This window comes from Panthera uncia (genome assembly GCF_023721935.1).
Source record: "Panthera uncia isolate 11264 chromosome C1 unlocalized genomic scaffold, Puncia_PCG_1.0 HiC_scaffold_4, whole genome shotgun sequence".
Taxonomy (NCBI): Eukaryota; Metazoa; Chordata; class Mammalia; order Carnivora; family Felidae; genus Panthera; species Panthera uncia.
Genome location: NW_026057585.1, coordinates 72045498 through 72062341, shown reverse-complemented (window position 1 = coordinate 72062341; position 16844 = coordinate 72045498). Strand labels below are relative to the sequence as shown.

The following is a 16844-nucleotide window of genomic DNA, read 5'->3' as shown; positions in this document are numbered from 1 at the left end:
GTCTGAATATATTAAAATGTATAGATTCGTGCTGTGAAAATTATAAAATTGTGCATAAAAGTATTATAAACACATCACAAAAATTTGAGAAGAAAGAAGTTAATACTGATTTTTATTGAATGTATCAAAATTTAAACAGCGTGTGTTATATCCCTTGAAAAATCACTTTGGGATAATACATACTTCTTCCCAAATATGTTTGGAGCCCTTTTTGTGGGTAGTCCTTTAATATATAGCACATTGTTTTAAGTAGAATCAATTCTCTTCATAGAATTAAATTTTTTGATCTGAGGAAATGTTATTAAGCACTAAATCCAGTGAATAAAGTATTTGCTGGGAATTTAACCACAGGAAGTAACCCAAGATAAATATATATGGTTGAAACTGTATATCATAGCGGGTTGTTTTGTTTTGTTTTTTGATTTTTTTTTTTTTTGAGAGAGAGAGAAAGAGAAAGAAAGAGAGCGTGTGCACATGCACGTGCACAAGCGGGAAGGAGAGAGAGAGAATCTTAAGCAGGTTCTGCACTCAGCGCAACCCTGAGATCATGACCCCCGCTGAAATCAAGAGTCTGTCACTCAACCAACTGAGCCACTCAGGCACCCCTCATAGTGTTGTTTTAAATAGCAAAATTTGGAGACTACCAAATGCTTAAGTGATTATATAAATCATGTTGCACCCACTCTGGAACATTAGATAGACTTTAAAAATTATCGTTACAAAATCGGCGCTGTTATGTGGGAAAATGTTTCTCATACAATGTTAAGTGAAAAAGCCAGACAGAAACATGTACATAGATTGGGATTATGACTATGTAAAAAATATCTATAAATAAAAAATATTGCAAGGATATATACTGATACACTAGCAGTTTTGTTATGTATATGGTATTTTGGTTGTCTTCTTATCTTTTAGAAAAATTTGTATAATGACTATATAAATTAATACATATTTGGGGATCAAAAGCAAGGTATAATTGAGACTGAATTTCTTAGCTCTTAAAATGCTTTGAAAATAATTACAGGGGCGCCTGGGTGGCTCAGTTGGTTAAGCATCCAACTCTTGATTTTGGCTCAGGTCATGATCTCATGGTTTGTGAGTTCAAGCCTTGTATCATGCTCTGTGCTGACAGCACAGAGCCTACCTGGGATTCTGTCTCCCTCTCTCTCTGCCTTTCCCCTGCTTGCTCTCTATTTCTCTCTCAAGATAAATAAAAACAAACTTAAAAATAAAGAGCAAGGTATAATTGAGACTGAATTTCTTAGCTTTTAAATGCTTTGAAAACAATTGCAGAAAAGGAGCTGGAGCTGTAAACATGATTTGAGAGTGTGCATATCTTGAAATTAAATGAAATACGTTATGTGAATGAATTTTATAAACTGTATTTAATGGACTGTATACATGAGGATGACTTTCTCCCTTTTTTCCAGATGATACTCACTTTTATGATAAAGTTTCTATTTTTTATAATTCAATAATTTAAATTATATATTTAATTTAATATAATTATATGTATAAATTATATAATTTAAATAATAATCTCTTAGATTAGGTTGAAGTATATGAAGTTGTACGTTTATAGTGGAAAAAGATTAAATATCACCAACTTTATATGGTTTAACTTAATAAAAGAAATACATATAAATGAAATATTGTTTGCTACTTTCCTTTATTAGCTTTCAAACGCTTGTAGGAAATAGTGCAGTGTTATAAGAGTACATTTAATTTTTGTTTTATGACTAAAAATAGTTTTATTTCAGTCCCACAATGAAGACCTGGAAAAAGATAAAACATCACAAAACTGCCTAGAGAGAAATGCAGAACAAGTAGCAGAGAGGTTGGGGATGGCCCAAGAAGAAATCCGAAGGCTCACTGATGAGCTACAAGGGAAGGAGAAAGAACAGAGTAAATTAGGTAAGTTGTGGCTACAGAGGAACATTTCTGACCATGTTTTAATTATATATTATATATGATACATTATATATTATATTATGTATTATATTATATATAATATTATATATTATATATATTATAGTTGACATTTTCTCAGGATAGAATTTGAGTACATTGAGGGAAAAAAATCTCAGTTCGATAAACAGCTTCTTTTTCTCCAGTGTCCAGAAATGTTTTACTGAAGCATAAGCATAACCTACCTACCAAAATGCTTAAGTCCCAAGTTTACACCATGCCGTGCAACAGATTCCCAGAAAACCCCTTTGTTTCTTCCTTCTAGGTCTACATCTTACTCAGAAGTAACTTTTAGCATTATTTCTGAGTTTTGATTGCAGGCAATACACATTCTTAAATTGGGTTTGTTTCTCTTGTTCAATCTTATGTTTGTGAGATTCCTTCATGTCATTGCATGTAGCTGTAGTTTATTCACTTATGCTGGTTGTGTAATATTCCACTGAATAAATATACTACAGTTTACGTTATCTAGCCATTCTACTCTTGATGGATATTTACATTGCTTCCACTTGTGGCCTATTACGAATAGTGCTGCTATGAATATTCTTGGACTTACCGACACATTTCTGTTTGTGATATACCTAATTATTGGATCAAAGGGTTATGTGTAGATTCTACTTTGGTAGATAGCTGCCATACTGTCTTCCAAATAGTTGTATTAATTTAAGCTCTCCTCACTTGTATGTGAGACTTTGTGAGTACTTGATATTGTCTATCTTACTAACTTTGCCTTTTCTGGTGAGTGGGTAGTGGTATTTAGTTATGGCTTTAATTTGCATTTCGCAAATGGCTAATGAAGTTGAAAACCCTCTCATAATTTGTTGTTATTGTTGTTGTTGCTCATTTGAATATACTATTTTGTGAAGTACCTGCTCAAGTCTCATGTATATTTTTCTATTGGGTGGTATCTTTTATTAATTTGTAAAATTTCATTTTTTTTTCTTTTTTTTTTTTTAAGTTTACTTATTTTTGAAAGAGAGAGTGCAAGTGGGGGAGGGATAGAGAGAGGGAGAAAAAGAGAGAGAAAGGGAGAGAGAGATTGAGCAGGGGAGGAGCAGAGAGAGGGAGAGAGAGAATGCCAAGCAGGCTCTGTGCTGTCTGTGCAGAGCCCAACGAGGGGCTCTATCTCAGAAACTGTGAGATTGTGACCTGAGCCGAAATCAAGAGTTGGATGCTCCACCGACTGAGCCACCCAGGCGCCCCTAATTTGTAAAAGTTCTTTATATATCCTTGGGACTGTCGGCTGGGTCAGCCAGTTGTTGGAGCATGCAACTCTTGATCTCAGGGTCATGAGTCCAAGCCCCATGCTGAGTGTTGAGATTACTTAATAAAAAATTTTTTGGTTAATTCTTTATGTATTCTGGATATGAGCCTTTTATTGGTTCTAAAAGTTACGTTGGAGTTTTTGCTATATCGAAATGCTAATATTTATCAAGTCAGGTTTTTGTATGGCTTCTAGGTTTTCACTCATAAAGCCTTTTCTATATCACTATAAGATTATTGAAATGTTCATCTCTATGGTGTTTTATTGTGCTTTTATGGTTTCATTGTTTATATTTCAATCTTTGCTTTATCAATAATTTATTTTAGTATAAAGTTTAAACTTTTAAAACTATCCCCTTTCTATATTATAATTTACAATGATTATGAAATTAGGCTGATTTTCAAATGCAGCATATAGGTTTCTTTAGGATCATATCTTTAAAGGGTTAAACGTATAAAACAGTAATTATTCCGCCAAACTGATGGTTTAAACTGTGGGTTTAAAAACAATACCAAGGGGGCGCCTGGGTGGCGCAGTCGGTTAAGCGTCCGACTTCAGCCAGGTCACGATCTCGCGGTCCGTGAGTTTGAGCCCCGCGTCAGGCTCTGGGCTGATGGCTCGGAGCCTGGAGCCTGTTTCCGATTCTGTGTCTCCCTCTCTCTCTGCCCCTCCCCCGTTCATGCTCTGTCTCTCTCTGTCCCAAAAATAAATTAAAAACGTTGAAAAAAAAATAAAAATAAATAAATAAAAACAATATCAGGAGGGTTGAGATTTTGTTAAGTATGTGTTTTAAATAATGAACACAAATGAAATTTTTGGAATATGGAATTTTTCTATATCCTAATAGGGTATATACACCATTATATATATTTGTTAAAATTCACTGAACCATACACCGATAAGGGTGAATTTTACTGGATGCAAGTTAGAAACCCAATTTTAAAAAATTTTTGAAAAGAAATTCGGCTATGTGAGTATGATGAGAAGCAGTCTTTGCTGCTTGCAATACAGAAGGAAAAAGGAAAAGCAGGACACCCATTTTTTTTAGTCACATTTGGACACAACAGAACTCAATCACATGGCACTCTGTTCCATCAGCAGTGGTTGGTCTGGTAGATCCTAAACTGTTAACTGAAAGTTGTCACCACAGTAAGTATACTGGGGGGCTGTTGGGAAGCTGAATTAGCAAGTCCTTTAAAAACATATGTAGTATCATGGGGCACCTGGGTGGTTCAGTCGGCTGAGCGTCCGACTTCGTCTCAGGTCATGATCTCCTGGTTTGTGAATTCGAGCCCTGCGTTGGGCTCTGTGCTGACAGCTCAGAGCCTGGAGCCTGTTTCGGATTCTGTCTCCTCTCTCTGCCCCTCCCCACTCATGCTGTGTCTCTCTGTGTCTCAAAAATAAATAAACGTAAAAAAAAAAAAAAGTTTAAAAACATATGTAGTATCAAAAAAATTAAAATAAAATATATGTAGTACCAAAGTGTGCCCTAGATATAACTTCTTGAGTCATCGGTTTACAAGTCAGAATGTATTCCTAGGTAAATGTGTTATACAACAGTGTTTACCAAGTATTGGTCTACTTTCAACACTCTTTTTTTTTTTTTTTTTTTTTTGAGAGAGAGGGCGCAAGTGAGCAAGGGACAGAGAGAGGGAGAGAGAGAGAAGTGGGGCTCACCTGATGCAGGGCTCCAGTTTTACCTGAAGTGGGACTTATGTTCACCCAAAGTCAGATGCTTAAAACTGAGCCACCCAGGTACCCCCAAACTGACTCTTCAAAAAAAAAATTTTTTTTTAAGTTTATTTAGTTTTGAGACAGAGACAGAGACAGAGACAGAGTGTGAGTTGGGGAGGGTCAGAGAGAGAGGGAGGCACAGAATCTGAAGCAGGCTCCTGGCTCTGAGCTGTCAGCACAGAGCCTGAAAAGGGGCTTGAACTCATGAGCCATGAGATCATGACCTGAAGTCAGAAGATGCTTAACTGACTGAGCCACCCAGGTGCCCCCAAACTGACCCTTAAATGAAGGACTCTATTTTAGCTTAATCTCTACCTCTGTCTATATCACATCCAAAACCTTGGATGGGAATGAAAAATTTTGGACAATAACAAAGATATTCTTCAAGAATAAAAAAAGAGGGTCACCTGGGTGGCTCAGTCGGTTAAGTGTCCGACTTCAGCTCAGGTCATGATCTCATGGTTTGTGGGTTCGAGCCCCGTGTCAGGCTCTGGGCTCTGCTGACAGCTCGGAGCCTGGAGCCCACTTCGGATTCTGTGTCTCCATCTCTCTAACCCTCCCCTGCTCGACTCTTTATCTCTCTTTCAAAAATAAATAAGCATTAAAAAAAAAAAGAATAAAAAAAGAATTAATGTCAAATATTTATAGTATTCTTCAATAAATAAATTATATGAAAAAGATGAATTTTTTTTCATTTAAGGGAATTATTAGCCAGTTATAATGTGTGGACTTTACTCAATACTGATTGAAACAAATTTTTAACATTCATGAAAAAAATTGGAAATGTGGATATTTACTGGATATGTAAGGAATTGCTAAATTTTCTTAACCACATGTGTACTGAATGTTTAAAAAGACTTCTTTTAGAGATATATAGTGAAATATTTATGGTTGAACAATATGTCTGGGATTTGCTTTTATAAAGACCCCTGTACCACACCCACACAAAAAAAATAACTCAAAATGGATCACAAAGCTAAATATAAGAGTTAAAACTGTAAGACTCTTAGAAGAAAACATAGTAACTCTTCATGATCTTGGATTAGGCAATGATATTTTAGTAGAGCACCAAAAGCAAAAGTGGTAAGAGAAAAACTAATAAATTGGACTCAGTCAAAATTTGAAACTTTTTACAAATTAAGTTATTTATTTATTTTAAGAGAGAATCCTAAGCATGCTCTACTCTGTCAACACAGGGCCCAATGCGGGGCTTGATCCGATGAACTGTGAGATCATGATCTGAGCCAAAATCAAGAGTCAGACACTTAACTGACTGAGCCACCCAGGTGTCCCCCAAATTGAAACTTCTATACTTCAAAATACAACATCAAGGGACACTTGGCTGGCTCAGTCAGTAGAGCATGTGACTCTTGATCTTGGGGTTGTGAGTTCAGGTCCCATGTTGGGTATAGAGATTACTTAAGAAATAAAACATATTTTTTAATTTTTAAAAGTTTTATTTATTTATTTTGAGAAAGAGAGAAAGAGAGCATGAACATGGGAGGGACAGAAAATGTGAGAGAGAATCCCAAGCAGGCTCTGTGCTCAGCGTGGAGCCCAACACAGGGCTCCAACTCACAAACCATGAGATCATGACCTTACCCAAAATCAAGAGTCAGACACTTAACCAACTGAGCCACCCAGGAACCCCTTAAGAAATAAAATCTTTAAAAAAACAAAACAAAACAAAACAAAACAAAACAACATCTGAATGTCCCAATCAGATGTGAATATTTCTATTCATCAGTTTTTTGGATTTGTTTTATATTAATAGTGACACAAGTAAATAATATTATTGTCATGAATCTAATATTTGCAGCTAGATGAATAATTACATGACTCATTAAATCATAAAAGGAAAACAATTGTATTTCTATATGCTATCAAGAAACTGTTGAGGGGTGCCTGGCTGATTCAGTCAAGGGAAACGTGATTTTTGATCTTGGGGTTGTGGGTTCGAGCCCCATGTTGGGTGTAGAGATTACTTAAAATCTTTTTAAAAAAGAGCTATTGAGAAATAAAATAAAAATTACCACTTGCAATATCAAAAAAAAAACAACAACGACAACAACCAACATCAAGAAAGTGAAAAAGACAACTCACAGACTAGAAGAAAATGTTTGCAAATCATGTTTGATACAGGACTTATATTTAGAATGTATAAAGAATTCTGATAATAGTAAAAGAAAGCTTGATTTAAAAATGAGCAAAATAGGGGCGCCTGGGTGGCTTGGTCGGTTAAGCGTCCGACTTCGGCTCAGGTCATGATCTCACGGTCCGTGAGTTCGAGCCCCGCGTCGGGCTCTGTGCTGACAGCTCAGAGCCTGGAGCCTGCTTCCGATTCTGTGTCTCCCTCTCTCTCTGACCCTCCCCCGCTCATGCTCTGTCTCTCTCTGTCTTAAAAATAAATAAACGTTAAAAAAAAATGAGCAAAATATTTGGGTAGACATTTCTCTGGAGAAGATATATGAAAAGATGCTCAATATCATTAGTCACGAGGGAAGTGCAAATTCAAACCACAATGAGATACCAGTACACACACACTAGAATGGCTATAAAAAACCAAAAACAAACAAAAAAAAAACAAAACAAAGCATGACAAGTGTTGGTAAGGATGTGGAAAGATTAGAACCTTCATATATTACTGACGGGAATGTAAAATGGTGCAGACACTGGAAAATAATTTGACAGTTTCTCAAGATGTTAGATGTAGAATTATCATGTGGCCCATCAATTTAACTCTTAGGTATCTACCCAAGAGAAATGTGTGTGCGAATGTTCAGAGCACTATTTACAATAGCCAAAAGATAGAAGTGACCCAAATGTCTCTCATTGGATGAATGGATAAACAAAATGTGATACAGTAATTCTGTGTAGGAAATAGTTAACAGAGACCTGACACTGCTGTCCTTAGAAAGGCATGCTTGTGAGGTCAGCCCTTGACTAGCATCTGGGAACTTGGATTTTGGGAGTGTTCCCACCATTCCCTAACTGATAATAGGGGCTCACTGTGCCTAAACTGTTTGTGCAAACAGTGTGGTTTATACTTATATAGGGTCCCAGAATACAATTTCAAGGTGGGAGAGGGGTGTTTCTCTCACACCACCAAGCAATTCTTGGACATCATTTGGGTGTCCTACGTTTCAACTTAATTCTGACACTATTTACCTTTAATTCTGACGCTGTCTACCTGAAGATAGTGTCAGATTGTACAGGCTAAGGCTCAGTCTTGTAAGACTGCTCCCCTCCTTCAGATGCCAGTTGCAAGCCTAGGGTATCGCCTGTGCTTCTGACCAACTGGCTATAGATTGGAATTTCCAATTACCCCCTCCTTGGGTTTGATGAATTTGCTTGAGTGGCTCATAGAACTCAGAGAAATATTTAATTTGCTAGATTACTGGTTTATTATGAAAGGATATAATTTAGGAATAGCCGGATGGAAGAGATGCATAGGGCAAAGTATGGGGATGGTGTGCAGAGCTTCCATGTCCTCTCTGAATACACCATCCTCCCCAAACCTCCATGTGTTCAGCAACCCAGAAGCTCTCCAAACCCTCTCCTTCTGGGTTTTTACAGAGGTTTCACTACAGGCATGGTTGATTAAATCATTGGCTATTGGTAATTGATTCAACCTCTTGCTCCTCTCCTGTCCCTGGAGGTCAGAGGATAGGACCTCTAATCCCATGGTTGGTTCTCCTGGAAACCAGCCCCTGTTGTTAATTGCTGGCCAAAAGTCACCTCATTAACATAAGATGGCTTTATCGCTCTCATCGCTTAGGAAATGCCAAGGGTTTTAGGATCTCTGTGCCAGAAATGGGTTGAAGATAAGGTCAAATGTATATTTCTAATCACAAAGTGCAGTATCACGGTGCTCAATACCTGCCTTCCTTCTGAGAATCTGGAATTTTGGTACCTGGTGGGCAGAAGTGGTATATATGTGACTAGCTAGCCCCAAACAAAAACCTTGGGCACTGAATCTCTAATGAACTCCCCTGATAGAAGATACTTCACATGTATGATCAGTTTGTTGCTGGAGAAATTAACCACACCCTGTGTGACTCCACTGGAGAAGACTCTTGGAAGCTGGAGCCTGATTTCCTCTGGCCTTTGCCCCATGCACCTTTTATCTTTGCTGATTTTGCTTTATATCCTTTTGTTGTAGTAAGTATCAGCTGTGACTATTAGTATATCTTTAGTCCAGTGAGGCAAGTCCCAAGAGTCACCGAACCTGGGAGTGATTTAGGGGACTCCAAACACTTGTGCAATGGAAGACAGTGTGCCTGTAAAAACCAAATACTTAACGCTTGCTACAACATGGATGAATCTCAAAAACATAATGCTAAGTAAAGAAGTCAGATGCAAAAGGTCACATATTGTATGATTATATTTATATGAAGTGTCCAGAAAAGGCAAAGTAGATTAATGGTTGCCCAGGGCTAAGAGTGGGAATTAGGGTTAACTAAATGGGCATGAGGTTTCTCAATGGGGTGATAGAAATGTTCTAAAATCAGATTGTGGTGGGTTTCACAAATGTAAATATACTAAAAGTCATTTAATAGTACACTTTAAAAAGGCAAATTTTATGGTATATAAATTGCACCTCAATAAACCTGTTAAAAATAGAAGAAGTGGTAGAAATAGGTGTATTAGATTGAAATCTAAGATGGTCTCCACGAGCCTCACCTGGTATACACATTCCTTTTCCAAGTTATTCAAAAATCAACTACAATATAGATGCTGCTATGAAGAGCTTTTGCAGATGTAGTTAAGGTCCCAAATCAATTGGCTTTAAGAAAGAGAGATTATCCTAAGTGAGACTGACCTGATCAGGCGAGCCCTCAAAAGAGCTTAGGCTTTTCCCTGAAGAAGATATTCAAAGTGTGAGAAGGATTTGATGTGAGGTAAATTCTCCTTTGCTGACTTTGAGGATGGAAGAGACCACGTGGCAAAGAATGTTGGTTGCTTCTAAAAGCTGATAGACCTCCCAGGCTAACAGTTAGCAAGGAGATGGGGACTTCAGTCCTACAACCATGGGACTGAATTCAGCCTGCAGCCTGAGTGAGCTTGGAACTACATTCTTTCCCAATCCCTCCGAGATGAACACACCCAGCTCATACCCAGCTCATACCTTGATTTCAGCCTCTCACGAATCTTGAGATCATGACATGAGCCAAAATCAAGAGTTAGACACTCAACCAACTGAGCCGCCCAGGTACCCTCATTTTAAGTCACTGAGTTGTGGTGATTTGCTTTACAGCATTAGAAAACTAGTGTATGATAGTTATGGACATAAATGAAACAAGATTGGCCATGGCTTGATAACTGTTAAAAGCTGGATGATTTTAAAAAAAGCGGGATGATAGATATAGGTGTTTCCATAACTGTTCTATCTACTTGTGTATATGTTGGAAATTTTCCTTAATAAAAAAAGTTCTTAAAAAAATACCCAGGGCAACCACTAAAAGGAGTAGACTTAGAAAATAAAACTGTCAAACAGTAGAGAGGTCATAGAAACTTGGTCATAAAACCAACACAGTTTTGGAAATATTACTAGTTTAAATGCTCTGAGAGAGAGCTATGATTTTCAGATATCTGTGTGGACATGACAGGAGATGCTAACCTGGCAGTACGAGTTCATGCATTTGGTGGTCTCTGATATACCTGACTTTGGTATATGACATATTTGGTGTATGTGTTATTGTAGAAATAGGTTTGTTTTTTTTTAAGTGGAAATTAAATCTCATGTTCACAGAACCTCTCAATTACCTCCTCGATACTTTAAGCTGCCATAAAAAAATTTATTGTGTAGAGTAAATTCTGAGCTCTCTAAGGCTTTTCTGGTTTGCCTCCTGCGTATCTATCCAGCTTCCTATCCCACATTTCCCTTAATCCTTTGCTCTGTAGGCCCAAGCAGTATCAGACTACATATAGTCCCCAGAACACTCAATGTTCTCTCCTACCCATTCTCTTTCATTTATGCTCTTCACTGTCTCTGAAACATCCTCCCACCTGCTATCATTCTACTCCCTCTCTTTCCATAGATGAACACTTAGGAAAATCATTGTTCTAGTAAAACAGAGTAATTCTTACATCTCTGGCACAGTGTAGTCAAACAGACCTGAGTTCAGATCTCAGATTTACCATTTGCTTGTTGTGTGACATTGAGCAAGTTGGTTAATTCTTCTGAGCCTCCCTTATCTTATCTATAAAATGAGAATGCTAATATCTACTCTGAAGGTTTGTTATAATGTTAATACATCTGACACTAGTAACTGCTGTTGCCAGTAGCAGTGGCAGTAATAGTATTGTTAGGGTCAGAATCTAATTTTAGGTGAATCTGGTAGATTAGACTAGGATTTACTCCAAAGAACTGAGCGTTTTGGGGTCAATAATGAGACATTCACGATTGTGCTGATGTACTTACTTTGTGATTAGGAATGATCTCATAAGATTCACCTTAGTCTCTTACCTCTCGGAGGTTCTTCATCCTGATATAGGAAGCCAACCAGACATACCATTGGTGATGACTAGACTCCAGGAGGCCAAATGATAAAACCTGGATTAGAAAACGCAAATCCGGTTGACTCCAATGCTCCATGTTCTTGCCCTCTACCATTCTGCCATCTTCATATAATTCTTGAATAGTATCAAAAGATACTTCCTGAAATTCTGTTGTTTTGATATTTCTAGCAACTACTGGTAAAATTCTAAATATTACTAATTGCAGGAACTAATTTTAATATTTCTGAGTATAGTTTTCTTTTTTTAAAGCTGATAGTACCATGCTTAAAAAGTTTAGCTTTTTTCTATTTGTTTATAGTAGTCCCAAATTCTTCAGCATGGAATCTAGTTAGGGAAACAGAAATATTATCAGATCAGATAATCAGGAATAATAATAAGGTGCAGCAGGAACACTAAAAGGAGTCTGGAAAAGCTTCCTGCAGGTGACATTTATGCAGAAACTTAAAGGAAAATCAGCAGAAATAGAGTGTTCCGAAACAGGAGACCACTTCAGATTTGATCATTACACTAACCATTCACTCCTTACAGAAATATTTTGTTTCTTTTTTCTTTAGACTCTGCACTTAAGAAGGCTCAACTAGAAATAGAACACTTGAAAGAAAATTTGATAAAGCTGAAAGAGAATGGTGAGTCATGCATGTTAGTAGATATAATGTTTAATAATACATTAAACAATAATTTAATATGTATTAAATATGTTTTAATATAATAATATCTTTAATAATAATACTAACAAAGCACTATTGCCATTGTTACTACTTATTTCTACTACTATTACCTTACTTATCACTTACTGCTTACTAAGTAACAGGTATTCTCCCAGGCACTTTATATGCATGAACTCTAATCCTCACAACCATTCCAAGTAGTATTATCATTCCCATTTCAAACACAAAAAAAACTGAGTTATGGAAGGTTAAGTGAGTTATCCAATAGCTACATTAAGTATTAATGAATTAAGTAATGCAGAGGGAGTATTAGAACCCATGTATCTGGGTTAGTCAGATATTCATGTATCTGACTCCAAAACCTGTGGTCAACACAAATAATACCTATTTTGCCCCTGACATCAAAACACCTTATGATGAATTTAACAATACTTCACACACACGTGTTCACTGGGAAGCCAATAGGCTTGGAATCCGTGGTGAATTAGTTAACCTGTCCCTGGCTTGACTGTAAAAATGCTACCAGCTATAAATAATACAACAAAAGTTGAGTGTTGTAATGGTAGCAACTACAAAAATAATTAAAAACGTGTTACCAGTTTTAAATAATTCTAAAATTGAGCTTACCCGGTGATACTGTGATTTATAATAAGAAATTTATATTTAGTCTTTGGCCCTGTTTCTGACACCAAGCTTCTAAAACCCTGCAAATTTCCCATGTGGAAATTTGTTAATGAGGACTCTTGGAAAGCCCCTGGTTTACCAATGCTGGAAGGGGACAGGGCTGGAGACAGAGTTTAGTCACCAATGGCCAATGGATTTAATTACTCATGCCTATGAATGAAGCCTTTATAAAAACCCCAAAGGACAGGGTCTGGAGAGCTTCTGGTCAGTGAACACATGGAGATTTGGGGAGAGTGGTGTCCACAGAGAGGACATGGAAACTCCTCACCCCTTTACTCATACTTTGCCCTGTGCATTTCTTCTATCTGGCTATTCTTGAGTTATATCTTTTTATAATAAACTGGCAATCTAGTGAGTAAAATGTTTCTCTGAATTCTGTGAGCCACTCTAACAAAGTAATCAGACCAAGATGGGGGTCGTGGCAACCTCTGATTTATAACCAGTCAGTCAGAAGCACACGTAACAACATGAGCTTGCCATTGGCATCTGAAGTGGCGAACATTCTTGTGGGACCGAACCCTTAACCTGTGCAATCTGATGTTATCTCCAGCTAGATAGTGTCAGAATTGAGTGGAATTATAGGATGCCTGGCTGGTGTCCAATAATTGCTTGGATGTATAGGAGAAAAGAGCCCTTACATTGTAATTGGTGATCAGGATTGTTAACCCTCCTTTTCAAAAGTATGTGATACAGTTATAAACACTGCCTCCTTAGTAATTGATAGAACAATAAAACAAAATCAGTAAAGATATGGAAGACTTAAGAACACTACCAGCCAACATGATAATTATAGAAATTGATAATTATGGAAATTTTTGATAATTTCTATAATTGATAATTATAGCAAACTCCACCAGATCACACATTCTTTTCAAGTATGCATGGAATGTTCACAAGGAGAGACCATACTGAGCCATAAAATACATTTCTGTGGAAGAACTGAAATCACAAATTATGTTCTCTGACCATAATAGAATTAAACTGAAAAGCAATAACAGAAGTATGTTTTAAAAATCCCCAAATATCACAATTGCACCAAGAAGCATAAAATACCTAGGAATAAATCTAACCAAAGATGTAAAAGATCTGTATGCTGAAAACTATAGAAAGCTTATGAAGGTAATTGAAGAAGATATAAAGAAATGGAAAGACATTCCCTGCTCATGGATTGGAAGAATAAATATTGTCAAAATGTCAATACTACCCAAAGCTATCTACACATTCAATGCAATCCCAATCAAAATTGCACCAGCATTCTTCTCGAAACTAGAACAAGCAATCCTAAAATTCATATGGAACCACAAAAGGCCCCGAATAGCCAAAGTAATTTTGAAGAAGAAGACCAAAGCAGGAGGCATCACAATCCCAGACCTTAGCCTCTACTACAAAGCTGTCATCATCAAGACAGCATGATATTGGCACAAAAACAGACACATAGACCAATGGAATAGAATAGAAACCCCAGAACTAGACCCACAAACGTATGGCCAACTAATCTTTGACAAAGCAGGAAAGAACATCCAATGGGTAAAAGACAGTCTCTTTAACAAATGGTGCTGGGAGAACTGGACAGCAACATGCAGAAAGTTGAAACTAGACCACTTTCTCACACCATTCACAAAAATAAACTCAAAATGGATAAAGGACCTGAATGTGAGACAGGAAACCATCAAAACCCTAGAGGAGAAAGCAGGAAAAGACCTCTCTGATCTAAGCCATAGCAATCTCTTACTCGACACATCCCCAAAGGCAAGGGAATTAAAAGCAAAAATGAATTACTGGGACCTTATGAAGATAAAAAGCTTCTGCACAGCAAAGGAAACAACCAACAAAACTAAAAGGCAGCCAACGGAATGGGAAAAGATATTTGCAAATGACATATCAGACAAAGGGCTAGTATCCAAAATCTATAAAGAGCTCACCAAACTCCACACCCGAAAAACAAATAACCCAGTGCAGAAATGGGCAAAAAACATGAATAGACACTTCTCTAAAGAAGACATCTGGATGGCCAACAGGCACATGAAAAGATGCTCAACGTCACTCCTTATCAGGGAAATACAAATCAAAACCACACTCAGATACCACCTCACGCCAGTCGGAGTCGCCAAAATGAACAAATCAGGAGACTATAGATGCTGGTGAGGATGTGGAGAAACGGAAACCCTCTTGCACTGTTGGTGGGAATGCAAACTGGTGCAGCCACTCTGGAAAACAGTGTGGAGGTTCCTCAGAAAATTAAAAATAGACCTACCCTATGACCCAGCAATAGCACTGCTAGGAATTTACCCAAGGGATACAGGAGTACTGATGCATAGGGGCACTTGTACCCCAATGTTTATAGCAGCACTTTCAACAATAGCCAAATTATGGAAAGAGCCTAAATGTCCATCAACGGATGAATGGATCAAGAAATTGTGGTTTATATACACAATGGAGTACTACTTGGCAATGAGAAAGAATGAAATATGCCCCTGTGTAGCAACATGGATGGAACTGGAGAGTGTGATGCTAAGTGAAATAAGCCATACAGAGAAAGACAGATACCATATGTTTTCACTCTTATGTGGATCCTGAGAAACTTGACAGAAACCCATGGGGGAGGGGAAGGAAAAAAAAAAAAAAGAGGTTAGAGTGGGAGAGAGCCAAAACATAAGAGACTGTTAAAAACTGAGAACAAACTGAGGGTTGATGGGGGGTGGGAGGGAGGGGAGGGTGGGTGATGGGTATTGAGGAGGGCACCTTTTGGGATGAGCACTGGGTGTTGTATGGAAACCAATTTGGCAATAAATTTCATATATTGAAAAAAAAAATCTTCCTCACGAAGAAAACTCTGAGTTCAGATATCTTCACTAGTGAATTCTAAAAAACTTTTTAAAGAATAAATAATACCAATTTTACATAAATTCTTCCAGAAAATTGAAGAAGACAGAACACTTTCCATATGGGCAGCATTACCCTGATAACAAAAACCAGGAGGAAATGTTACAGTATCCCTGATGACTATAGAAGAACTTGTGAAAGTATGGAGAGTAAGAAGTAACTTTGGGAGTAGTTGTGTTTCTCCACAATGAAGTGGCCAAATAAATGGCTATGCATCTATTAATAAGAATGACATAGATGTATGTGCATGACACAAATAGATGTCCGTGATATGTTATCAGGTGAAAAAAGCAAGTTGTACAGTACTATATGCGGGACAGTGTTATTTTGGCTTTTATTTTGGGGGTCTGGGTGTATGTATGTGTGTGCCCACAGGACTTTGATGAAGTGGTACACATTAATGTGGGGCAGTAGAGTCGTGAAGACACCGGAATAATTTTGCGTTAGTTGTAAATACCTGCTGCACTGAGTGTTTCAACTGTCAACCACCTACCCCACTATCCCAGCTCCTTCCAGCCCCTGTCTTCCCAGCCGCTAAAGGAATAATACTTGGCAGTTCTCTAGAATTTTCCTCCTGAGCTCATTCTTACAGGTGAAGGTCCATGCTTTAAGAGTTGTTAAATATTTTTAATAAAACCCTTGTCTGTATGTTAGAATGTGTATATAGAATCTTTTGAAGAGTATTTACTAAGTATTAATATTATTTTGGGTGAGGGTGGTGAATAAGGGTTAGATGAGAATATTCAGTTTGAACATAACATTGTTTGTTTGTTTGTTTAACTAAAAGCCTATATTCCATTTGTGATCAGCAAAACAATATTGCATTTAAAACAAGCCATAATTCAACTGCATTTTTAAGATTTATGAAAACTAAAATTCTGGTAACCTCCAGTGTGGACAAATGGGGAGTGTCATTGTACAGAATGTAACTTTGTACAATCTTTTTGAAGATTTGTTTTGGCAGTATCTATTACATTTTCTAAATGCACATATCAGCTGATCCAGTGGTCCGATTTCTGGGGACTTGTTTTTTGGAAGTAATGTCATAAGTACCTAAAGACTGATGAAAAAGGATAATGATTTTAGAATTGTTTATAAGAGCAAGTCATTGGCAACACACC

General features: G+C 37.3%; 1 protein-coding gene across 4 annotated transcripts in view; it reads left to right on the top strand.

Annotated features, from left to right (window-relative positions):
- The window catches only part of CCDC30 (coiled-coil domain containing 30), a 131588-nt gene that overhangs the window by 18602 nt on the left and 96142 nt on the right, over positions 1–16844 (top strand). For all 4 annotated transcript variants that reach the window (XM_049617366.1, XM_049617364.1, XM_049617365.1 and 1 more), the window contains 2 exons: positions 1761–1914; positions 12043–12114. In XM_049617366.1, the coding sequence (XP_049473323.1) occupies positions 1761–1914; positions 12043–12114 (226 nt within the window). The remainder of the gene's footprint in view (positions 1–1760; positions 1915–12042; positions 12115–16844) is intronic.